The 27,529-nt window shown below is 33.3% G+C and overlaps 1 protein-coding gene across 10 annotated transcripts in view; it reads left to right on the top strand.

Annotated features, from left to right (window-relative positions):
* The window catches only part of Ola1 (Obg like ATPase 1), a 168,980-nt gene that overhangs the window by 118,120 nt on the left and 23,331 nt on the right, over positions 1–27,529 (top strand). For 8 of the 10 annotated variants that reach the window (XM_063259319.1, XM_063259313.1, XM_063259312.1 and 5 more), the window contains exons 6-7: positions 9,976–10,056; positions 10,354–10,451. In XM_063259319.1, coding sequence (XP_063115389.1) covers positions 9,976–10,056; positions 10,354–10,451 — 179 coding nt within the window. The remainder of the gene's footprint in view (positions 1–9,975; positions 10,057–10,353; positions 10,452–27,529) is intronic. The other 2 variants (XM_063259318.1, XM_063259320.1) reach the window with 1 other exon arrangement.

The raw sequence follows: 27,529 nt of genomic DNA, 5'->3' as shown, positions 1-27,529 counted from the left end.
TATTTTATTTTCTGAGGAAAAATTTCATAACAAAATAGTAAGAGGATGATAAATAGTTAATACACTGTGTATCATAATCTTAAAAGTAGTTGAGTACAGGACACGGACAAGAAAGATTCTCTCCTATAAAGAAAATAGATAATTTCTGCTTACTTAAAATTAGTTTATTTATAATTCATATAGTTTATTCTGTTCTGTATTCTTTTATTATGTTCTTTAAGACACCAAATGTATTGTCTTGATATTTCCTAATTCATTGTTTCCAAGAGCAAGTATCAAATTGCCTGTTAATTCCCATTTTGGCTGAGTTTTTGCTAGAGATGCTCATAGCATCAAGTGCTCACAAATTCTGGCAAGGTGACTGTCGTGGGTAGGCCTCCCCTCAGCAAAAACTACAGACCAAGTCACATTCCTCTGGGAAAGGACAGGGAGCCTTTAGTGTATTTAGTGTACTGTGTAAAGTGGCATCAGATTTGGTCATTTTAAGTCCTCAGTGTTCTCTGTTATTTATCTGAAGACAGTTAGGAAATACAAAGATATTCTAGACTTTTAGGATAATACAGAATACATTGTGTTTGGAGCAAGGGTCTCAGTACTGTTAGATGTGAGATCATATTACTTTATATCAACAATTTATATGTATTCCCTGAAAGGAAGGGAATGAGCTCATTATACTGATGTTCTGGTGCGTATGCCTTAGGAACCTTTCTCAGTCCCATGTGTGTTTGCTTTCTCTTTTTCTATAGCCAACCAAACCCTGGTGGAAAAATTAAAACAAACATATGGACATGTTAATAACCTCATAAATTCATTATTATCAACCTCTCCTGTGCCCTTGGCTGTGTGCAGCTGTCCTGTTTGCCCTCCTAATCAGTGCTGTAATTGGTCTCCTCTCTCCACAACCTCTTACTTTTGTTCCCAGATTCCATCCATTCCTTACTTCCGAGATGACCAAAATCATCAGACATAGAAGTTCTCTTGTTGCTTTTATATGGCTTTATTCATTTAACACAGCACAAACTATAAAGTTCACCTTTTTTTAAAAAATGAATTAATTTTATTGATCATTTCAGATATACATTATTATCACATTCATCATAAGAAATTTATACTTGTACATGATACATCTTGATTCTTTTTCCCCCCATTCCTGTAGCCTCCCTTCAACCCCTCTTCCCCTCCTTATTTACAAAAGCATTGTTTCCATTTTTTTCCTTCTTTTCTCATTTTTTTCTTCCCCTCCCCAGCTCCATTTTCCATTGGAACATTTTATTTCTGTTTGACAGTATCTATGATACATTTTGATCTTTATGTATGTTTTCAGTTTCTCACACTAGAGAAACAATGTGATATTTACATATGTGTGTCCAGTCTCTTGGGAAATATTACAAAGAATCAGTAATGGTATCTCATCTTATTAAACAACTTTTGCACAGCAAAAGAAACTACCAGCAGAGTGAAGAGATAATTCACAAAGTGGGAAGAATGTTTTGCTTTCTGGTATTCAGGCAAAGCAGTATTTCTAGAATATACAAAGAACTAAAAAAAAAAATCAGACTCCCAGATTTAAAGACTGAGTCCAGAAATGGGCATCTGAAATGAATAGACACTTCTCAGACAGAAAGTAAAAACAGCAAATATGAATGCTAAATATGAAAAAATATTCAGCATCATTGGTAATCAAGAATTGTAAATTAAATTAATGCTGAAATTCCACCTCACTCCAGAAAGTGTCATTATCAAGAAATTAACCAGTAACAAGTGTTGGTGGGGGTGTGGGGTTCTCCCTTCTCCACTATTGGTGTGAATGCAGACTTGTATGCCCAGTGTGGAAGTCAGTGTGGGATGCCCCGAATAGGTAAATTCACAGAGACAGAATGTAGATAGGTGGTTGCCAGGGACAGAGATGGAACAAATGAGGAGAAACTGCATAATGAGTAGAGTTTTATTTTAGAATGATGGAATGCCACCGATGGAAGTAGCAATTGCATAACATAGTAATTGTATGCAGTGCTTTAGTGCTAAATCATTTCTAAAAAAGGCAACTACTTACCTTAGTTTTAAAGTTTTTACTTTGATTTATGTCTGCTATATAATGCTCACATTCATTGTGGAGAATTGGCGCATGTATGCAACACATCTCAATTCTTTTTCCCCCATCCTCTCAACTCTCCGTTTCTAAGCAGCATCAGATTCATTTATTTATCTTTTGTCATTATAAAGTTAACTATCATACATACAAACAGCCAGACTAAGAGTAAAGAACAAATTAAACACATCAGATGGTTACACAAAATCATTATACACTTTTAGATACATTGTCTATGCTGGATTACAATAATTTTTTTCTCTTTTACTATCTTTTTTCCCCTATTATCTTTTCTTAATTTGCATTGTATTTATACATTGAGTATCTCACATAAGAGAAACTATGTAGTATTTTAACTTGTGGGTCTGATTTATTTAACATTTTGGTCTTAAGGTGCATCCATTTTCCTAAAATGAGTTGTCTATCCTTCTCTGGCAGAATAGTACTCCAATGCATGTAAATACACACATTTTCCTTATCAGTTCATCTTTAGATAGATATTTATAAATATAGGCTGCTTTCAGGATTTAGAATTATGCTGCTATATACATAGGCATGTATCACTATGATAGAATGTCTTTTAACTCTTTAGGGAAAATGCCTAAAAGGAAAATAGCTGGGTTAAATGAAACGTCTTATTTTTAGTTTTTCAAGGATTCTTCATACTGATTTCCATAGTGTTGGTATCATTTTACACTCCTACCAACAATAAAGGCGTGTGGGCTGCACACACACACTCCCAGAGCCTTGCCAGCATTTCTTACTGGTTTCCATATTGTGTTCTGTGTTTTCAGTTTTTCTGTAGATTTTAATTTCTTGTTAGAGCCTTCCTTGTTCCTGGATTTCATTCTCTTTCTCCCTTTCTCTCCCTCTCTCATCAGTTATATATCCCATTTAGACTTTTACTTTCCTTTTGATTTTGGTTACCTTAAAATTTTTTATTTCGTCAATTCTCTTGGTATCTCACCCAGTTTCTTCAAATTTCCCTTTGTTCTATTGCCTTTCATAGATGTTGTATCTTTTAACATTCTACCAATGATGACAAATAATTCACTGAACTTTCTGAATATGAATTTCAAAGACGCCTTCTTTGTGACTCTCTTTATTCTGTAGCCATTGTATTCAAATCAGATTTATACCCCCCCCCTTCCCTGAACAGGATGAAATTCATTCTGACTCTTTCAGGAATCATAAGGACAGTAGCCTTTTCATTAATAATGATCAGTTCCTTTTTTGAGGTCTATACCTCTGGGGTAAATTGGTACCCATTTCTTTCAGTACTTTAGATGGGGACTAGGGGCATCGTTATGTTAAAAGTATTCTTCCTACCTGCTTCAGTGAGTCTTACGACTGGAAACCCAGACTGCCAACATACGTTCCTCTGTGCTTATTGCTAGGATCAACCTATTGTATTAATTCATGTGAGATACCTTCTCCCCTCACATACACTGTCATGTGGATCATTACTAACTGCTAGTTGTCTTGGTTCTGTTTTGTGCTGCCAGTCTTTCTCTGGGTACAGTTACCAAAGTGTTACAGAATGGTGGTAGTCAAGGGTCAGTACTCTGGCCTCCATGAACCTAGTTTAATTTTCCCCCTCAATTTGTTGTATTTAAAGTAGATAATTGGAGAAATTGGAAGAAACCGTGTTTGTAAGCATCTAGCAAGAGTATTTTGAGCTAGAAATCCTAGTCTTACTATTTTTATCAGAGTACATTTTTGCCTATCTGTGTCAAAGCCACCTACTGCATAAGTCAGCTCATCTGAAGATGGAGGCTTTGGCTGGAGAGAAGAGTCAGACTTGGAAGTTATAATTGTTATGGAGTAAGAGTCAATCACCTTGATAAGTGGCAAAGTCTATTTAAACCTCAAATTTAGTATTACAAATGGAAGGTCAAGTTCTCCTCCCTCTTTATTTTCTTCCTATCATAAAAATGATATTTTTGGTTAAAAACTTAAAAACATTGTAGTTGTAAAGAAACACAGAGAAACTCTGGAATCTAAGCTAGAGATGCCTGTTGATAACAATTTGGTGTGATCTCTATCAAGTGTTATTATTTAGTATATCTAGCTATACATTTCAAATATTTGTGTTTCAAACTCACAAATGGAATCCCATTAGGCATTCTACCATAAGTATTACTACTACTTCCTGTATACCTAGAACCATTGTTTCATATACATTTCCTCATTTAATTCTTGCAGTCATCATATGTTCAATCTGATTTACTACCCCTATTTGCTAGAAACTTAGAGAGGTTAGGTAACTTTCTCAAAGTTACCTATAGCCAACCAAATAAATGGTAGAACCAAGATTTGAACTCAGTTTGATGCTAGCATGATATTCTTAACTATGTTCCATTGTTCAGAGCCTGAATTTTCATATAGTATTTTTGGACATTTTCTTATACAAATGTACATTTAGAAATATTTTGTCTCCATCGATGCAAATAATCTGTAAGTCCCATGACTTGTTAGTAATTTCCAATTAACAGCTTTTTAGATAGTATCTAATCTGTACAGTACCTCATGCTAATGTCACAATATTCTAATTAGTTTCACGGTTTATTTTACGATATAGTAGGATAATTCACAGATTTTTTTTCTCTAAGCATTTTTAATCTCAAGCAGTTCTTTTAGAATAATTATATATTCAATTTATAACGTCTGCCTGTTATGATTTTAACTAGTATTATGCTAAATAAACAAAATTGGTAGAATATTTACCTTCATGTTATTAATGAAATAGGTAAATTTTGAATGCAAACTGGCTAAAGCAACTTTTGGATCACTATCTTAATCTGTGGTCTGAGAATATGTGGACCTAAAAACTTACATGGCTATTTTGGGCATATATGAATCATTGACTAAGAACTACCATAGTTCTTGGATTTTTGGATCATAATCCTTTTGAAAAGTATTTGAAAGATTTATTCTGTCTTCCTTCAAAAATATGTAAATGTAGAACTTTACACATACTTTCTAGGCATTATAAACCCTAGAAATGTATATATGAAGGGGCTGGGGATTTAGCTCAGCGGCATAAGCGCCTGCCTTGCAAGCAGGCAGTCGTGAGTTCGATCCCTGGTACCGATGAAAAGGAAAAACACACACACACACAAAAAGAAATGTATAGATGGATCTTAGGTTAATAATACTGGTAATAAACTGAAGTATACCAAAATAAAGAAGTCTGTAAGTAGTCTAGAAAAGTCTAGTAATGCCGAGGATATAGCTCAGTGGTTCCCAGTACCAAAAAACAAGAAAAAGAAAAGTCTAGAAGTGACTGACTGGATTATTATGTTATTATGTGCAAAGAGAAATACAGTACTACTATTTCTGTGATACATAAATTGACAAACAGATATTGTACCCATATAGCAGCACTCAGGAGACTGAGATAGGAGCATCTCTGAGAGTTCAAAAACAGCCTGAATTGCATAGTATAAAGACCCTGGTTTCAATTCTCATTACCTTAAATAAAAAAAGATATTGTACCAATATAGAAGATAAGAATATTAAATTTCCCTGATGATCTGATGAGAATAAGGACTTGGAATAACATCCTTAGGGATGTCTAGACTAAATAAGGTACAGTTAAAAAAGCAGTAAGGAACACAAATGGGTCAGGGAGTAAGAACATGAACTTTCAATTCACTTAGACCTGCATTTATACCTTAGCTATTAGTTAGCTGTGGGAATTTAGGCAAATTGTGCATACTCTGAATCTGAATGTATTGCAGTTGTTAAGGATGACGGTAATAAAATACATTGAGGAAGCAAAGTATTTCTAAATTTAAATGTGAAGTTGTGGATAAAAAACATCAAGCAGAAGGGCAAGATACTCAAAGTGAGTTTGGATTAGGTTTCTTTGCAGTTAAAAGATCAGCTATTCAACATAAATTAGTTCTTATAGAATGCAAAGATTAGAAGGCCGATATGAGACTTAACCAAGAAAGCCAATGTTGTTAGAAATTCAGAAATTTAAAAAGAACTAGAGAATAATTATATAGATTAGAGATGTGTATGTGCTTTAAAGCAGCATGCTTAAGAGAATATTGTGAAAAGTTTGTAGACCATTGACATTCAGTCTTGCACGAATAGTAACAGTAGCAACTACTCAGTTTTTAAGAACTCCAGCCCTAAGAACTGTGCTAAATAGTGTGTATACATTATCTCTTTTGATCTACATAACCCACAAGCAAATGCATATCCTTAACCTGCATTTTATCAGTGCAGTAGGTCACAGACCTGATAAGTGATAGACAAGAGGTCCCCCCTCCACACCGCTGCCCAGATTTAAGCATTATCCTGTTAACCTCTTGGATTAATATGCTCTGATAGGGGCTGGGGATTTAGCTCAGCGGCATAAGCACCTGCCTTGCAAGCAGGCAGTTGTGAGTTCGATCCCCGGTACCGATAAAAAGGAAAAAGACCAAAAAAAAAAAAAATTATATATATATATATGCTCTGATAACTGCAGTCAAACCCAGAAATTAAAGTGACCAGGAATTTTTGTTATGTAGCTCCATAATCATGTGAAGAGTTCATTTTCAAGCCTAGCATATTGGAGCATGCTTTGACCAAAGTATTAAGGGAGGTTGAGGCACCAGGATCCCAAATTCAAGCCTAGCCTGTACAACTTAGTGACTTAGTAAGACCCTGTCTCAAAATAAAAAATTTTAAAAAGGGCCAGAGATGTAGCTCAGTGTGAAGGCCCTGAGTTCAGTACCACTAACTAAATAAATAAAATTAAAAATTGAAAGGAAGAAATTGCTGAAGCTATCAGAACAGTTCAGTTTAGTTTTCAAGAAATATGAAAACCCAATGTAACTTCTGAATGCATTAAAGATTAGAGTTATGTTCATATGGTATTAAGTTTAATTAATTGTTCTAATCATCACAATTACTATATGTACTTATACATTTGAGCAGGAGGAAGAAAATTCAGTTACCTGAGTAAGCATTAAGTCCAAATAAGTACAGATATTTTCTTTCATCTGTTTACACTTTTTAAGAAGATAGAGTATAATTTTTAATTTTTCTGTAAAGTTAAATTTCTACATTATATAATAAAATCACTGAAACTGTACCATATACCAACCAGTTATACAAGATAATCTTGTCTAATTGCTATCTACTTCAGATTTGCCTTGGTTCCTTTCTCTTATTGAGACAAAACACCTGATGCCAAAAATTAGGAAAGGGAAGGTTTATTTCTTATAGTGTTGGAGGTTCAGCCCATATTCAGCTGGCTCCAAGGCAGGGTGGCATGGTGGCTACTGTTCATGGCTCCCGCAAAACAGCAAGAGCTAACCTAGCAAAAGAGGAAAGACCCGCCTTCTTCTTGTCCTTACACTGCATGTCAGCTCTGCCTCTGGGCAGGTGGGATACTCATAGCACCAATCCAAATGCTATACAACAAACCAACCACAAATGCTAGATTTAGCCACATCCATGATTGCATAAGGCTTGAGGGGGCCATCCAAATGCAAACCATGACAGGGTTTATCTTATGTAAAACTGACAACTTTTAGTAAATCTAAGATGTTGATTTTTTTGGTCCTTAAATCTTGTGTAGGGATAATTAGCACCAGGTACAAAAATATTTTACTTCCAGCTATTCGAAACTAGGTGTAAGGGGCTGGGGATTTAGCTCAGCGGCATAAACGCCTGCCTTGCAAGCAGGCAGTTGTGAGTTCAATCCCTGTTACTGATAAAAATGAAAAAGACAAAAAAAAAAAAAAAAAGATTTAAATGTGCTTCAAGGACTGTATTGTTTGAGAGTATATTGTTTAATCCTCTTTTAAAATGGAGTGTTCCTAATGTGTAATAATATACTAATGGAGGGTGGAGCTGATGCCAAAATGCTTTTGTGATAAGATTTCTATGTATAAAAGTGATCCAGTTAATGTAAAATGAAAGAGAAATACTGAAATTCCTTCACTAGGGATCACTTATGGAAGTCTTTTGGTTTTATAACATTTTTTATGGTTACAAAAGTAGTTTTTACTTTTTTATGTGATTAAAATTTAATTCCCTTATTTTTGAAATGGCTTTCTTTCATATTTTCTTTAATTGAAAAAGACTAGAGGGACCAAATATAAGGTGGTACCACTGTTTTCTCCTTTTGTATAATCTTGTTGCGTGTCTCTACATAAGCTGTTCTGGCCACTCATCATAGTAACCAGCTGGGCCATTTCACCTGCTGGAGCCATTAAAGAGGACTCTCTCCCCCTAGATTAATCCCCTCCGACATTAGTTTTTTGCACTGACAACTGGAGCAGGCATTCAGAATTTGCAGGTGGCCAGTGTGACGCACATAATTGCCTACAATTTTAGGCAATGAATAAAAATGGTCTACATTACTTGTCAAAGGTTGTATATGCAGTGCCAAGTGAGATCTATGGGAAGCCTTTTAGGGTTTAAAGAACAGTTAATAGCAAGGCTGCACAAGGCTTTTTTAATCATAATGCATTTGTAATATAGCACTTTGATCTTCTCCTTGTAGGAAATGGTGTTACATTAGCCACTTTTAAACATTTATGAGTGAAATTCAGTTATAGAAGAGTAAAAGTGATTATTCTTAAGCAGAACATGTTAGATTTCATTAAAAGTTTTCGGCTTGCCCCTTCCTTGTTAAAATCTGTGGGGAGTCCTTTTCCTGGAGGGTTTCAAATCAGGATCTAAGGATATAGGGCTTTTTCCTTATTTTTTTTCTGTTGGTTAACAGCAAGATTTGGAAAGAAAGTATACTGAATATTGAGATAATTTATACAAGTAGACATTTATAGGAGACTAATGGTATTATAAAATATATTGATGAAAATTCAAGAAATCTATTAGTGATAATTTTGTTTTAAAATAAATTTTGAGAAATCCATATTTAAAGTATATCCATAAGTTATCTTTCATCCCCCACCCCACCTCCCCCAAAAAACCAACAACAACAACAAAAAGCCCCAGATGACTCTCAAATGTGCTTCTTCTGGGAGAGCTATGTTTGACCTTTAGACCTGAGAGCCTTTTATTAACACCTGCCTGTAAGGAGAACCTTGCCACACGCAGCTTTTAGATTCAGAACCACAAAACTGATGAGGAAAGGCTTGAAGGGTTCAGTTTGTGTCACTTGCTGTTTGCCGTTTCCATTTCACAGATGATTAATCTTTCTGTGAAGAAAGGCCAGAGAAACAAAGCACATTGGGCTCTTCCTGCAGTTACTCCTTCTGAATGCACACTAGCTGGCTAACTAAAAGGCCTTTAGATTTCCTGCAGAGAGAGATGTTCTGAAAGTGAATGCAGCTGGTTGGAGGTCACCAGTGCAGGGCTCTTGCCATTGTGTAATGGAGGCTTTGGCAGGTTGGGTGGGGGAGCTGTGGGAGAAATGGGCAGGGAGAAGGTGTTGGCAAAAATTAATTCAGAAGAAAAAGAGCTTTGGTCAGTTGATTTAATATTTGGAGGGTAGCTCATCAATAATAGACTCAATTTTGTCTATTATGTTTGGTTTTCCTTAGGGAAAAATTTATAATTTAGTCTTACAGTATATGCTTCCCCATTTCTTAATAGCGTGTTTATCTTGCATGTGGCATCATTAGGTAAAGCTGAAATATTAACTTATGTTTGTCTTTCGTATGATAAAATTGTCTTGAATATTTCAAACTGTTACTGCTTTTGCTAATATCTTCATTTTACATATAAAACTTTTAATACCTCAACATTGTTTCATTGATATTTTTTAATGAGATACTGAAAATAATTATTTATGTGGCTTAGTTCTGCTTTCACTAAAAATTACTTTTATATTGAGGATTTGAAAACTTCTAATATTTACTATCTAAATGCTTGGTATTCATTTTGAATTTACCTCTTTTTTTCAATCATGAAAGGACATAATGTGCAAAGTCAAATCCTGGGTTATAGATCAAAAGAAACCTGTTCGCTTCTATCATGATTGGAATGACAAAGAGGTAAGCTATAAATATGGTGCTATTACTGCTTTGTTTTGGCTTCGAAGAGAACAAATTAGATTTGTTATTATTTTATACTTATCAATATATGTCCTTTTATTTCTGCCAGTAGTGGCTTATTCCCAGGCTTACTTTTTTTCTTTCATCCTTTAGTCTTGATATTTCACAACTAGTATTTGGAAACAACCGTTATAAAAGTGAAAATACTTGTTTTAAAGAAAACATTGCTTTCAGATTACTTAGTGATTTACTCTTATTTACTCAACTTTTAAAAGGAATTCTTTATCTCCTACTTAGATTGAAGTGTTGAATAAACACTTATTTTTGACTTCGAAACCAATGGTCTACTTGGTTAATCTTTCTGAAAAAGACTACATTAGAAAGAAAAACAAGTGGTAAGTTTTTTCTCTTCATATATACCCAGGTACATGTTTGTATATACACACAAACACATATGTATGTACTTAACTGATTTTAATACCTTTTCCTTATGAAGAATTTTTAAATAGATGAGAAAGCTTTGCCTGATGTTACATTGAAAATTTAGTTTCCTAAGTAATTTACATTGAGAGAACTTTTTAAAATAAATTAGGCAGTTTAGAATCATACATATGTATTATCAAATGTTTATTATGCATTTTTATTTCTGTTATTGAGAATAAATGTATTTGGAGCAGTGATACCCTAAGGTAGGAATTGCTGTGTAAGTGACTTTAAAATAACTACTTGAGTTTTAAGCTGGACTTAAATTTTAAAATCCAGATAGAATGTTTTAAAAAAAAGAGGAAAAAGCTGGAGGGAATACCTGTTTCAAATACTTTTAAAATACTTCAAAATATACCAACATAATTTAAGCTATGATCTGTTTGTCACTTTTGACATGGAAACCAAATGTGAAAGATTTATTTTTTGTTTCTTAAAAAATTCCCCCAAATCATACTTAAATGTAGGCATGAACACATTTGGTGTAGTGCTCATTTTGACTTGCCTTCAGCGTTTTTTACTATTGAGTCATAGAAACAAATCAAAACTATCCAAAGTAAAGTATCTGAATTCTCCTAAAATATATTGTGGGTTTCTCCCTGTACTTCATTAAGTACTTAGATGCACATGGTTTCAATTTTCCATTAAAAATTCTCATTTCCATATGATATCAAAGAGTGAGAAGGCTTTAAACTGAAAAATAAACATTCATAGACTAGAAGCCAAAACAATAATTAATGTCAGATGGTTAACTCCAATAAATCATTAGAATAAATTCTGTGAAATTACTGCAACTAAAAATGCCCTGTTGATATTACTATAAGACATTTTCTGTTCCAGATAGGAAGCTGAATTTAACCTCTTTATTGGTAGAATTCTAGAGTATAAATTTAACATAAAAAAGTAATTCAGACTGGCCAATGTCCTGCAGCAGGTAATTAACTTTAAAGTAATCAGTTCTGTGTTGCTTCAGATTCTTGTAAAATTGATGATTAATGTGTTCAAAACTGTTACCTTTAGGAAGGAATTTTTAAATTTATTATTTGACCTCAGTTAATAAATCTTCTCATGGATAGTATGAATGGTAAGGTTTCCTGAGACTAGGTGAAACAATACAGACATCAAAGTTTTACATGAAAAGGGATGAGTCAGTTTCCTTGCCCAAAGGGGATTCTCACACCTGTATTTGGATGATTACAGGTAGAACTCCCTGGCTCTAATTGTATAGTAAATACCATTTTCCAGACCCTAATGGTAGACAGACTGCTTAGGAGACGCCAGTCTGTGATTTAGCTGTCGCCAGACATCCCATGTTTTTTGTGAGACCAGTTGTGATGATGATATGGTTATAACCAATTGAAACTAAGCTCTTGTGTAAGTAACAAATTTTAATTTATAACATTGTAGAGCTATGAATGATCCCATTTACAAAACCAAGTTTTAGTAGGTTTTATGTATAACTAATGATCTGGTTGAGGTTGGGGTATGTGTGTTGGAGGATCCAGTTCTTGTGGAAGTTAGTGTAATTGTAGCTGAAAGATCAAAGACTGGGTAACTGAGTGATGTTCCAGAAGAGAATTTACCACATAGCCATTTTCTGTACAGTTTCTGCCGCCTGCTGTTCCTATTTTCCCTCAAGCTAGCCATTGACTACCCCCTGTGCATCCCTGCTCGTAAAAAATGATTGAGGAAGTATTTGTCATGTATTTATGAGTGGGAAACACTGTGTGATAGGGAATGGCATCTACTGGAGCCAGAAAGATTGCCATTTTCCTTTCATTCAGCTACTCTGCTACAGCTTTAAATCCTCTGTTTATGCAACCTCGCCTTTGTATTAAAGTGCAGAATAAATTTTTATTATGAAGGATATAAATGCTGGGTTTTTATCATTATAACACTGTGAGCAGATATAAATAGTTAAAATTCATTTTAACTGCTAAATCCATTTAATTGTGTTGGCATCTTGTTTTTTTGGTAACGTTTATATCTAAACTCGATTTGCTTTAGTTGCTCTTTTAGCAAAAGAAAAGTTTTCATTTTTTCAGGCAAACATGTAATGTTACTATAGTACATTAAGACAGATGCAGAAAAGAGTAATAAATATGTTCATGAGTCTTAGATCTAGGAAACTATTTTAAATGATCAGGAAAGACTTAAAGACTTTGGCCACAGAGGAAGACTAAGCTGTCTTTATTTTAGTGGGTCACCATTTCAAAAGTAATGAACATTTTAGTTATTATTAAAGTTCACTTTAAGTGATTACATTTTATCTCTCAATCCTAGAAAAAAGGAAGCATTTGAAAGGTAACTGTTGTGTTATTGAGTGAATGTACTGACCTTTTGAAAGATGTAAAAATCGGACTGGAAGCCAGCATCTATCTACTCACTGGTTTTAATAAGTTTGAATTCATTGTTTTGTTGATTTGTGATTAAGACTCCTCCCCTGAGGAGAAGCTGATGTGGCAGTTGGGTTGGCTGTAATTGTGTTACAATCAGATGCCCGTAATCAACACATTGTGAGAGAATCCTCAAAACCTTTTTTAAAAGTAGTACAAACTACTCTTTCTTGAATGAATAAAATTATGTGCAAGGTTTTGGGAGGTCTGATGATTTTTGAGTCTTTGTGTTTTTGCTTTCTAAACAAAATCAAGTTGTTACAACCACGGTGATACTATGTGCAGCATTAATTTTCATTTGAGGTGCTTACTCAGTCATGGTGTCAAGCAGGTACAGGACATTCAAATTGTCAAACCACTACTTAATTAGAGGTTTGAATTTCTATCTTTGTACCTTTGCTGCTCTGCTAGTTTATGCCATCCAATTATGAATCAGTAAGATAAACTAATTTTAGATACTTTTGGCACCAGAATGATACTTTTTTTTGTTTTGTTTTGATTCTCTTGTCCTCACCGTCCCTAAATCTGTTGATAAAGGATAGTTATATTATTCATTTATTTGTCGTACATATCTGTGTTCACCTGGAAAACACAACTAAAATTTGAGGCATTAAGGCTTCGTCAGCGTGTTTGCCTGTGCGTGTTTGTGCACATGTGTGTATTATATACATTCACTTACTGTTACCTTTTCATTAGTATTGCATGAGTTATTCATTCTAAGTGATGAAATTGTTTTAAGGTAGAAAAATATTTGAAAAGTATTTTAAGCTTTTGTAGAGTCAAGGGCAGTACATCAAGTTCACTAAATGAGTTTTAAACACAAAAAAGTTTTAGCAAGGTACAGTGGTGCACAACTTTGATCCCAGCTTTATGAAAGGCTGAGGCAGGAAGATTTTAAAGTTTTATTATTCTCATTATACTATGATTTAGTCATCTGCTCCCATCTTTCTGCTTTTATTTTTCCATATAATTTGTATATAACAACTCAACATAGTTTGAGAGTACTATACATTATATACGTGGTTAGGGTGAAAATCATGTTAGAGATTTAATTTTTTCCCACTTTTTGAGTTTTCTTTTCAAATGTACTTCAAAATTGATTATATTTTTTAAGTGTAATATTTGTGAATTTCTGTTTGCTTTGACTAAGCGGTCTTTAGTTACTCTGTGCAATTTGATATTCTTATCAGGAAATAGTAGTATCCTAGTGTACTTCTGATTTCACATTATGAAAAAGATTAATACAAAAGAAAGCCTATGTTGTCGATCCAGAGTGTGTGTGTGTAACTTTCACTGGCTTGTTTACATTTTGCCCAAGACTATTTATTTATAGTCTATTGTTTTTATTTGCAAGGTTTATTTGGTTTAAGATAGTAGTACATTTGGGAACATCAGTGATAATCTTCATTACCACCATCTGCTGACATACTGATTTGTGAATAATACAACTTATCAAATGTCAAAACTTTCATCATTTTTTTAAAGCTAGCTAAAGAATTTCACTCCACATAAATAGGAAAATTTCACAATTCTTTTTTGTAGCTTCAAGACATTAAATGGTTTAAGCACTTTTTAAAAGATACGTGTTTGAGTTGGAACAAGCTACACTAAAAATGGAGGTTTGATTACCGGTTGGTGGAAGTGGAGAATTTTGAAGCTCAACTTAAAGGACTGTTAGGAGTAGGAGAGACTGAGCAGGATCTTGAATGGAATCTTACAGCAATATGCAGAATCTAGAGAACAGGTTTGCCACGGAGAAAGATGTAGTGAAGGAGAAGTGGGTAATTTGGGCAGTTTCAGTGTTTTGCCTAATACATGCTTCTTGTGCAGAATGGAAGAGTATTATTTTCTCCCATGTTGCCCATTCTCTAGTCATGAGACTTGCATGTGAAGTTGGGGTTGTCATTCATCTACTTGATGAGCTAGACTTTTTTGAAGGGTAGACTAAAATGTCGGGTGCTTTTAATAATATTGTTTCTGTAAGAAAAATTAAGAAACTGAGCATGTATTCTATTTGTAAATTGGGAAAAAGACACCAGGAGGTTTGGTTTATTAAGAAAAATGTGTTTAAAATTTTTTTTAATTTAGAAACTTATTTTTTTTAATCCACAAGCTTCATATAGCTTTATTTAACGAAACAAAACAATGAATCCAAGACACCATTTCAAAGGTCAAGTCCTTCTAAGCTTTCAAATGTAAGAGCTCTAAACATTGTATATCCCAATTGGGAGAATAAGGCAGAAATATGAATGGAGCCATGACATTTCAGAAAACTTGTCTTTGGAAATTTCTTAGCCTTTTATATAGGAAGCATTTTATTAATATTGTCCTCATAAAATGTGTTCTATAGAAATAATGTTTCCCAAATTTAATTATCACAATTCAAAAAAGAAATCTGTAACAGAGAATGGAGTTGTTTAACCTTATAAATACATCATGTGGATACATCCCTCATTTTCTTTTTCTGTTACATAGATTAAGGAACCACATACACATGCAGCAGTGAAACTGTCTTGATATCACTGCCAATTTTATATGACCTATCTCCATCCGTCTTTCAATGTGGATATTGTAATTTCACCATTTGCAGCTCATCCTTTGGCTTTTATTAGTGTAAATTATTTGTCACAGTTGCATCATTTTTAAAAGTTGAGAGTTTATTCTTCATGTTTGTTTTTTGTTTTTGTTTTTGTTTTTTTTTTTTAGAAAAGCTCTCACTATGTAATTCAAGGCAACCTTGAACTCATTGTGTAGCCCCGGCTGACCTTGAACTTGTGGCAGTCCTCCTGCCTTAGCCTCCCAAGTACTGGACATTCCACACCACCCTAAGCTGAGAGTTTATTCTTTAAAAGCCTTTAAAACAGTTTCATTGTGATTTCCTATATCAGTTTCTCTGGCTATAGCTTCATGTGGTAATGGCTAACAAACCTTAATTATAACATCAAGAAATGATCAGGCCAAAGCATAAAAAGAACGCAAAATAAGGGGAGTTTGTTTTAGTTAGGGTGGTTAGGAATGGCCTTGTGAAGTAAGGGGAAACGCGCTGAGAGAATCTGAGGAAAGCACAGGCTAGGGAGAGGGCATGGTGCGTGCAAGGACTGAGGTAGCTGGGAAGACTAAATAAAATACAGGAAAAGGGGGTAAAGGGGGGAAACAGGTCTGTGCATGTGATTAATAGGCCATGATCAGGGCTTAGGCTTTATTATGAGTGCTGTGGAGCATCAAAAAAGAATAAAATGTGGCTATGCGAGGTGACACATGACTTTAATCCCAGCTCTTGGTGAATTAAGGCAGGAGGAGCACCACAAGTTTGAGGCCAACCTGGACTACATACCAAGACCCTGTCTCAAAAAAAAAAAGTGGGAGGGAGACTAAAATGTGATGTAAAGATAGCCACTTGAAAGATTTATATCTTATTTTAGTACAGTGTATTTAAATACATTTTAAACATCCTAATAGTCCTTAAATTTAATTTTTTAGCTTTTCTCCACTTATTATCATTGAGTTACCTTTTCCTATATTGAAAGACATGCATAGTGTACCATCAGTTATTATTGATTTCCTGCTGTATCTCAGGCATTCTGAGCTTAGAAGTTGGTGAGATGTTAATAAAAGAAAACCTAATATGAATTTAAGTTTCATGATACTATATTTATGAAACAAATTATTTGTCATGTCCGTTTCTTGGATAGGGAACTTAGAAAGACTATAAGACATGCCCATGGTTTTGTAGCACATCTGATAACTAGCTTTTCCTAGAAGAATAAGCTTTTGTTATTTTTGCCTTGTCTTATAATTTTTTTTTTAAATTTTATTTAAGGAGAAAAGAAAAAAAACAGTGAAAGGGTACAAGTTATACAGATTTACAGAAAAAAAAAAAAGAACACTAGGAAATCACTAGTTAATGGATTACATATTGCCATCTTAGAAATAATTGTTCAAATCACAAAATTAAAGCTTGTAGAGTGGACATTCCAACAATGATACTGCAAACAGTTCTGTTCAATGATCCAATAAAACTCTGTGATATCATTTTCTATCTTATACACTTAAATATACATGCAACTTGTCTTATAATTTTATTAATTATATAATATCTATTAAGAGACAACAGTATTATATTTTAGCACATATTTAGCATCCATTTTAAGTATAAAGTGAGTAAAAAATTTGGGTGGAAAAAATGCAGTGGCTATTATTGAAAATTAAATACTAAATCCAATTTACAAGTCTAAATTGTTAGTATTGTCGCAGAATAGACTCCCAAAAACATAACTACAGATTATCTTTTATATATTAATATGATAAACAGGATTTGACTTTTTTTAAATAGCAAACTATCATTTTGTTAAAACAGTTTTTCATTGTTGGAATGAAGGAGTCGGGTGTAAGTGAACAGAGAAATGAGAGAATCCCATGAATTAGAACAGTGACAGATAGTTTATATGCCTAATGTTGGGCTAGTAGTAGTCATCATTAATCAATACTTACTGACTACTAAACTGTATGTCACTTATATATGAGATTCCCAACAACCTTATCATTACTATCTGTTTTGAGGAGAGGAAACTTAAGTACAAGAGAGATTCAGGAATTAACCAAATTAATAGCCCTTCTGTGGTACCAGTATTCAAACCTAAGCAGGTCATCTGTGGGATTCATGTTCTTTATTACAGTGCCATCGTATCTCGGCATTGGAACATTGATGATGCTAAAAGGAATACGAGGCCTAAGCAACATGCCCTGTAGTAGTCACATTCCCTATCACTATATAATTTCATTTTATTATTTATGCACTACATTATTTGTGTGTTATATTATTGTTATTGTATTAATATATTGATTGTATATTAGTAATATATTACTCATGTACTATATTATTATTTATTTGCTATAAAATTTGAAAATAAAAGTTCACTATGACCTAGAGAATACCAGCAGAAGGTAGTGTAAAGTAATATCTATTTATGGGCTCATCATGGAAAACTTTTTAATTTAATAGCCCTTTGCAAAGGCAATAATTGAACTAGCTTTTGTATATACTTAATACGTAAAATATATATATTTTTGATAGTACTGGGGATTGAACCTAGGTCCTTGCTTATTCTAGGCAAGTTCTCTACCACTGAACTACATCACTAGCCTCTAGCTTAAATATATTTTATATTGATTGGGTTTTTTTTTTTCAAGATAACTCTTTCTTCAGCTATTTGTTTGTTTTGTTTGTTCATTTGTTCAGTTTTTCAATGTTGGAGATCAAACCCAGAGCCTTGAGCATGCTAGGCAGGTGCTCTACCACTGAGCTACACCCCTAACTCCATTTGTGTTTGTTTTTAGCCACATACTCATTTATTCTTTTTGCATTTTTAGTAATCAGGATTTGCTTTAAGAACTCTTTTTTAGCTATAGTATCAATGAATAATTTGTATAATGTTCTGGTTAATCACTGTATTAGTGCATAGCAATATAATGGAAAGAACTTTGTATATAAGTGTGTGTGTGTGTGTGTGTGTGTGTATCGACATGTTAGGGGAAAATACTGTCTAGCATTTGTTAAATACCCATTATATGATGGACTTTGGGGCATATAAATATGTTCTGTCACTTGATTTAACACTCGTAACAGTCATGGGAGGCAAGTTTCTACCCATTTAGTAAGGATAACCTAAGATTTAGAAAAACAAAATAAGAAACCTAGAGGTGTTGATTCTTTTAGCTTGAACTCATGAGAGAAAGTGTAAAACTTTGGGGAGAGCATTATGGGATTATGGGATGCTTTCATGTATGCAGACTGGAAAAAGAAAGTACACAAAGTCTTCTATATAGTTGTATCATAGAGAAAATTATACAGAAACTTGTATTGCCTAGAGAACAAATTACTGCCATGTTTTGTATGGCCATAACTCAAGATAGTTTGGTTAGTTTCTTTTCCCTTGGATTTTTTCACCTGTTTAGAATAATACTTTTCTTAAGAAATTATAGTAATTGGGGCTGGGGATTTAGCTCAGCGGCATAAGCGCCTGCCTTGCAAGCAGGCAGTCATGAGTTCGATCCCCGGTACCAATAAAAACGAAAAAGACAAAAAAAAAAAAAAAAAAGAAATTACAGTAATTAAATAAAATATTCTTCATATATTAAGTGAAATTCTATGACAAAAATAGGTCCATTGGGCTTGAAGTGTAATTTAGTTTTCATAATTCTATGATAAAATGATATGTATGAGTATAAACATAGATCAGTAGTTGGCTAGTGCATGATACAATTATCTACTAAATTATCTTAACTTGAGTCCTTGCTTACATAGAGTTTTGCAGTCCTATCTTACAGTTTTGTAGATGCTGACAACATTAAAATGTAAGAACAGCCCTTAGAAACACCTTAGGTGTTTCTTTTTTATTAATGAAGACTTGTTCCTAAACATTTCCAATCCTATCCAATCTTAGTCCTCTAGGCTTACTTTTCAAGTCTGCAGCTACATTGTAATACCATATATGACTAAGGAATTCACTTAATATATTAAATGATTAATAACTACAAGTTATATAGCACTCATAAAATCAGTGACTTGTGAGATAGTATTAGATGCAGACTGGAAAAAGAAATGTGTTATAATACTTTTATTATGTAAGAGTAGCTTTTTCCTCAGCTTTGTTTTTAAGAAATTATATAGAATAGCTTATGTAGCATATTTCTTGTATTATGGAACTTACTGTGCTTCAAGTTGATCTGAGACAGACTAAAGACACCAAGAGGGAAAATATGGAAAATATAAACCATTTGTTTCCTTTAGTGTATTCAGAAGAAAACATCTTAGTTGCATGCATCAAGAGCTTTTAAATAGAGTATGTTGTTAAAGCCATATCTAAAGTTTTTTAAGTAAGTATGTTTAAATAGTTGTGTTTCTACAGTTACACAGTACATGATTACATTGCATGGTGAGGCATAATTTTAAATCTGTTATTAAATGAAATAACTATGAGTAGCCAAGTATATGTTGTAATGTGATTTTCTATTTCTTGGACATTTGGAATATATAGCTTCAAGACCACCAGATTAGATCGAGTAGTTCTGTCAGGATTATAATCTTGGAAAACAGAAACAAAACAACAACAACAACAACAAAAAATACCTACTAAGCATTCCTAGCCATATACTGAAGGTTTAAAGAGGATAACTTAGCTAATAATACCTCTTTTCTTACAGTGTATCACTTATGGAATTTCTGTGCTATGAAATATTTAATAGTTATGCATTTGCTGCTTTATACTTTATTTCATGCCCTATTGACATCAGGGTTACTGACTGTAGTATTAGCAGTTCCTGGCAAATAGAAATTATTTGATATTCTAAGCCATTTCTTACAGAAGATATAAAGTTTTGACAAACACATATGGCACAGCAAGTGTCCAATTCTAAAGAGCAAAATAAGTGCAAACCACCATTATGGTGAACACAAACAGCCTGAAAGCACGTTATCAGTAAGCAAATAATTGTTGAACTGTTATGAATGGAATAGGATGTTGAAATAGGGCATGATTGGCTGATGTTACATATGTCCTTGATTACTTTCCTTGTGCTTTTATCCTAATAAGTGACATTCTTTGTATTCCCTGGGATGGCTAGACAGTCTGACACTGAAGAAGAATAAATATTGCATGTGGTACACATTAAGCTGTCATCCAAGACAGCATTTATAAAAAGTAACTGGAGAAATTCATAAGAAATGCTGCAGTGCTACAGTTTCCTGGCTCCAGTCATAATCGTCAAAGTTCTTGACACATTCAGGTCTTCAGAAGTGATTTAGGTTTACAGTGGCTTAGTGTATGAATAATTATTAGGGATTTGTGTTCTCAAGTTGCCTTCGGATGTTAATGTTAGTTACCAAAATGTTATATTTTATAATTTTTAACAGATGTCTCTAAATTGATAATAGGTGACATATTTTCCACCTTACAGATTTTATTAAAGGAATGTAGATAATTCATGTTTTTAAGAGGAAAAAATCTTTAGATGCTTACTTTATCTTTAATCTGTTGAAAAATGTTGCATGTTTGTTTAATGCTAGCAAACAACTTTGAGAATAAGGATTTTTATTTTTCTTCTCTAGCATCTCTGGGATGCCTTCAAGCAGTACAGATGAATATTATTTTACAACTATTTCAGAAAAATAAATCACTACTTGATATTTCATTTTAAAATATTACATGCTTTTATTTACTTACTTTTTATTATTTTTAATATGGTTTTTTGAAGAAGGGCAGTATTTTATTTGTAACAGTCACCTTTTTTCTTGAAATTGTCTTTCATAGGAAGGTAGGTAGGTATTTTGAATACTGCACTACAGTAAGCATACCTAAATAAAGAGGCAAATTATGAATGTAAATGTGGAGAGAATTTGTAAGCTGTTCTTTACTAAACCACTTCTCCTTGTCATCCTGTGTGGCATAGCCAAAGGTTGCTGAAAGAAAAAAAAAATTCTAAAAATATATTTCTATAATCTGATATAACTATTCTCAGCCATTTAAAATAAGTAACTAGTATTCTCATTCCATAATCTAACCAAAAGTATGCAGTTTTCTATTGGGTCATTACGGAGAAAATTTGATTAAGTATCAAAATGATTTAGGGTCCAGCATGAATACGAAAATCACCTGGCAGTGTTGAACTCTGAATTCTGAGCCTCTATTTGATGAAATGAGAGATTATTCAAACTTTTCATGACAGTTGCATTTGTGTTAGTTTTATATTTATGATATTAATTCAGGGATATGTTTTTAGGATACAGTGTTTACTTTGAAATCTAAACCATTTGAATTGAGGAAACTTTTCTCCAAGTATAACACTACTCGACTATTACCTATAGCTTTTAACTCTCTAGGCCACTACAGCGCACAAAATATTTGCCCAACTGGTAAATTGAACTGTAAGTCCCACTGTGGGAAATTGCTTTGCTGTGCACCAAACAGCAGTTATCTTAGTAATTGTGCCTGAATTCTTTGTGACTAATAGAGCGTGGATGTCCATTTTACAAGTAGAAAATTATTTATCTTAAATATTTTTAATTATAAAGTCCTCAAATAAAATGTGAATCCGCAAGCTATAGTAAGGTATTATACTGAATTATTTTTAATTGTTAGTATAGAAAAGTAAAATTCCTTTTTCCTTTAGTATAAAACCATACATGCCCGACATTTCACATTCTAAACTGGAGCTCCCGACAAGGAGCTTATCAGAGCAAATTGTCTGGTCCATCCCCTTCCTCACTCAAAACCTAATGACCCTTTATCATCATGGTTTAGATTGCTGGACACAGATGTGAGAAAATACAAGTAATCTACAGGTAACTACAGTAGCTGCACTGATGTTCTCAGAGAACTGACTGCTGGGAAGATAAAGAGCTTCCCACTGAGTCTGTGACTTTCCGGCAGCAAAGCACATCATGAGCTCATACATGAAGTTTTATTTGCTGAAGATTCACAATAAGATGCATTAGAACATTCAGCAGGGACTCTTTAGATGAGCATAGAAATTCTGGAGAGTTATTAGTTGATGCACCAGTGCATAGCATCATACTAAAATAAAGTTCAACAATATTCTTTCTACAGACGAGAAGGATTATGGCCACAATACAACATTAATGTTGACTTCTTTGTACTTATATAATCTATTATAGATAGTAATAACTTCTTGCTGATGAGTAGTTGGTTATACTATTTAGTATGAAAGTGGAACAGCAATCTCTCAAACTTTGGTATTCTAAATTGCTTTTCAAAGAACTGGTTTATGGCCAGGTGCTTTGCTTTTGTTAGCTGCTTGGATTGTGATCAGTGAGGCAAACTCATTTATCTATTTGCATGCAGTTGAGTAATTTACCATGAAAAGGATGATGGTTTTTAGATAAAGGTACTGCACCTGTAGTTTAAGTTTTATAATTGTTCATCTATTATTTGCAGTGATATTGCTTAGAAAACTACAATGCAAAATTTATTAATCGTTTTTATGTATGAGATGTTTTGTTTTTAGTTAATGGATTTGATTTAAGTTTACTAGATTGGGGTGATTCAATATGGTTAGACTGCCTGAACTTCAGGTGTGTGTTTCTTTTAAAAAATCATTTGTTCATCATATTTTTCTAAAGGCTAATTAATTTTGTTTCTATAAAAACTGTAGCTACTAGATTAGGAATAATTGTATTACTTTCATATGTCAAATGAATTACTGTCCTAAAATCATTTTTAGAAATCAATTTTAATAGCTGAAATATAATTTTCAACAACCAGTATTGATTAAGCATTGATAACCAATAAAAAGAGGTATTTGATTCATTCTGGTATAGTTGGGTGTCTTATATGCCTACCTTAATTATCGCTTTCTGCAGAAAATATTGAAATTGTTCAGAAAATTTAAAAAGATACTGGTTAAATCTTTTTGGCTAGGATCTTAACTCATTTTTATTTTAGAGATTATAGTGTTGTACTTTTAAAACTGATGCTTTATAAATAGAACACCAAATTTGCCTAACCTTGAGCCTAGAGAAGTAATTTAATATTAAAATTTTAGTATAGTATGTCTAGATAGCAAAGTAAATGTCTTATCAGAAAAGACAACTTTTCTCTAAGTACTACTGATCATTAGAATCTGTATTATTTTTTGATAGCTTTAGTGTCACTCTTTTTAGAGATTTTCTAGTGGAGATTTTTAGTGTATCCTCATATATTTGAAATGTTCACAATGCATGGCATAGATCAATCCACAAAACCAGAATGTCAAAGAATTGTCTGAGGTGGTATTATGCATTAATGCTGTTTTTAGTTTGCTACAAGATCTAAAGAAAAAACTGTGTTTGTTTCCATTTAGCAGCAAATAGGAAACACAGAATTCAAAATTCTACAAAGTGCATTTTCCTACCCTCTTCATGTTTAAAAGGAAAGAAACCAGAGGAGCATGTGCAGTATAAGATTGTTTTGCATTTTTGTTTTTACATCACCAGATTAAGTATAATGAAACCCATCTGCAAATTGTAGGAACTACTCATTGGTTTTTGTTAAGGACTGTAGTATGGCTTTTCCTCTTCTTTTTCTTCTACAGTTTTTCAACAAGATAGACATAAAATTAAAAACCTTGTCTGTTACAAAGTTTTGTTTGAGCTTTTTAAACTGAGTGATTAGCAGAAATAATGACCCTGTCAGCCTTAATCACATTAAAATGTGGTTAACATCATTTAATTTTTTCCACTTAATATGCAAAAATTTCCAGTAGATTTGCAGTGAAGGCCATTGAAATTCCATTAGAACAAGAATAAAAATTTCAGGCATCATTTATTCAGTGAAAGGATAAAGGTCTCCATTGAGAAGTGCTGAATCTTTCAGTTAGAGACACTATGAATCATTACTTTGAACTGTACCTTGCATTACATTAGTCCTATGCCTGGCTTTTCAAGTGATTGGGAATCATGTTTTCTTATTTTTCAAAAGGAGAAATAAACTAGAACTTCTATTAAGTAGAAAGTTGTTTATACCCTAGAAACAAGATAATGAAAGACTTCTTTTGAGACATAAAGCAGATTGAATAGTCAATCCACAAAAATGAACAGGTACCATTTTAAGTAGTTGTGTTGGTATATGGCAAAAAAGAAATTAAGAACCAAATGACTAGCTATTTTCCAAAGTTCCTGGCTTATTTCTCAGGTTTCAACTAGTATGTTATACTGTGTTAGCTATGTATGAAATACAACCAAAAAACATTCTCCTGTTTCTAGAATTACCTTGTTTTGATCATCTTTGATATATTTGTTATATGTCCATAGAATAAATAAGTAGAAAAAGCTTAATTTTAAACTATGCTACCATTTATATTTTCTTTGCATGTCTGGTTTGCCAGTGTCCTGTAAAACTTACCTTATGCAGAATATTTCTCTTTCATTTAAAAAAAAATAGTTGTTACCATATATACTTGATAAGCAGAAATGGCTTTTCGAACCATTCCTATCCCTCAAGTAAGTAAGTAATTATACAGTGTTGGGTTTTTGTTTTGTTTTTTCATAATTTGCATTTTCTTTCTGAACCATTTGTACCCATTATATAATTACATTGTGTATATTTTATAGTAAAAATACACTGGAAAATTCATCAGGGAAAGGATTTCACACATATGCTACTCACAATGTATAAATGTTTTCACCCTCACCTATTCTATTCTTAGATTTAAATCTAAGAACATTTAATTGTTTGCTTTACCACACCATCCTCCCTCCCCACCATGATTGGCTCCTCCTGCCTCCTCAAAAATACCTTGGCCAGAGTAATCCCCCAGACTCCCTTTTGTTCTAACATCATATGTGTTTCCTCCATAGTGCTTATCACAAATTGTATCATCTCTTATTTTTCTGTCCCCTAGTAATTTAAATTCCATAAGAATATGGTCTTGTTTTATATCCACTGAATTTACCCTCTTTATTTGAATGGTCACTTTAAATCTTCATTAATAATACATCTAGATCACTTGAAGTCTTCTGCTGAGGTATGTCAGTGATTTCAAGCACAGGTGAAAGGACTGTCTGTGCCAGAGATCAGCAAACGTTTTCTCTAATGAGTCAGATAGTAATAAATCTTTTCAGCTTTGAGGCCCGCATATTGCATCTGCTTACCTTTGCCCTTGTAATATGAAAGCAGCCATAGACAGAATGCAAACAAAGGGATATGCCATTGTTCAATGAAATTTTATTAAATTTCTCTTATGGACACTGAAATTTGAGTGAAATTTCACCAAATAGCATTCTTTTGGGGTTAAGACTTTTTTTTTAAGAAGGCGTTTAAGCCAGGGGTGGTGGTGCACACCTCCAATCCCAGCACTCAGGAGACTAAGACAGGAGCATTATCATGAGATTGAGGCCAGCCTGAACTACGTAGTGAGACTCTGTCTCAAAAAAAAAAGAAAGGTATTTAAAAATGTGAAAACCATTCTCTGCTTGGGAGCTTTATAAAACCATGTGCAGTGATTTGCTAACCTCAAGTCATGCTTAACTATAAACAGCCTTTCTGTTGTACATGTGATTATATTATATACTCTCGTTCATTTACTGAAGTAGTTTCTCTCTTGCATCATCAGTTTTTCCTACCTTGTGGGTGTTTCCCAGTAATATACAAACCTGTTGATGTTATTTTTCTAGTATTTTAGAACAACTTATTTTGGCTCCACTCTGAGTGCTTATAACTCAGATTTCTCTTCTTCCTCTTGGAAACTGTTACATACATTTGATCCTCCTTATCTGCAGGTTCTGCATCCATGATTCATCCAAATGCAGATTTTAAATGATCTTTTTTGTATTGTACTGATACTAAACGAACACCAACTTTTCCTCATTATTTCCTAAACAATACAACTATTTATATAGTTATTTACATTATATTAGGTACTATATGTAATCTAGAGGTGATTTAAAGATGCAAGTAAGTTATGTGTAAATATTGTGCCACTTTATATAAAAGACCTTACTTCATATTTTTATATGTAAAAGGAATCCTGGAAATAATCCCGCTCAGAACTGAGACACAACTGCACTTACTTAAGCAACTAGTAAGTTTAGCAGTCTTCCGTGTATAAATGAAAAATAAAAATCCTTAGAAAAACAGTTCAGACAACTAGAGTTTTTTTTGTTTTGTTTTGTTTTGTTTTTTAAATAAATGGGCACTTGTATTTGAAAGCTAGGGAACTCAGAAGAGTCACTTGGGCTTACATCCTGCAAGTACAACTATAGGCAGATGATATCAATCTCAAGCCAGTAGATATTAAACAAAATTATAGATAAAATGCCTGATCACTACTTTTTTCCCCGCAAAGAAATGTCATATTGTAGCAAAATTATTCTTTTTATTATTTTTCACATTTTCTTTATTTAAAGGAAAGCTAATATGGAAAGTAGATCATGATTAGTATTTTTCCTCCAAACTGTGATTCTTACAAACATCATGTTCTGCTTGCTTCGGGGTGACAGGTATATTAACTTTTAACTTCTAATTCCTCTGCTGACTTTTTTTTCTTGGCCTGACATGACTATTCTTTGAGAACTAGTCATTGAGAGTCTCTTGCCATCATATAAGGGTTCTCAACTCTAACCTATGTGCTAGTAATTCTCAAACTTTGGCATGGATCACAGAAACGCAAAGGGTTGATGAAACATAGATTGCTGAGCCTTACCTCCAGGGTGTCTGACTTAGTGGATCTGGGATGGAACCTGAGAATTGTTGTGTCCAGTAAGTTCGAGTGTAGCATGTATGCTGTAGGTACATAGATGATACTTTGAAAAACACAAATTCACTACTCTCGGCTAGTGATTCCAATTTGATACTCCATTACCATGCTAAATAAGTATCAAACTATGTATGATACTAAATTTAATATGTATAAAACTAAGTTCAAATGGAAAAACTAAGCTCCTTGTTTTTTCATATAATAAAACCCATAGTGGAATCTACTTTCTGACTTTCCTATCTTTGTTAGTAATATCAGCACTGTCAATTATTCAGTGTAGGGCTGGGGATTTAGCTCAGCGGCACAAGTGCCTGCTTGGTGGGCATGAGGTCATGAGTTTGATT

The sequence above is a fragment of the Cavia porcellus genome, unplaced genomic scaffold (assembly GCF_034190915.1).
Source record: "Cavia porcellus strain 051 isolate PalLab524CR breed Dunkin Hartley unplaced genomic scaffold, mCavPor4.1 scaffold_12, whole genome shotgun sequence".
Taxonomy (NCBI): Eukaryota; Metazoa; Chordata; class Mammalia; order Rodentia; family Caviidae; genus Cavia; species Cavia porcellus.
The sequence above is the reverse complement of the archived record's forward strand: the minus strand, read 5'-3'. Positions and strand labels throughout refer to the sequence as shown.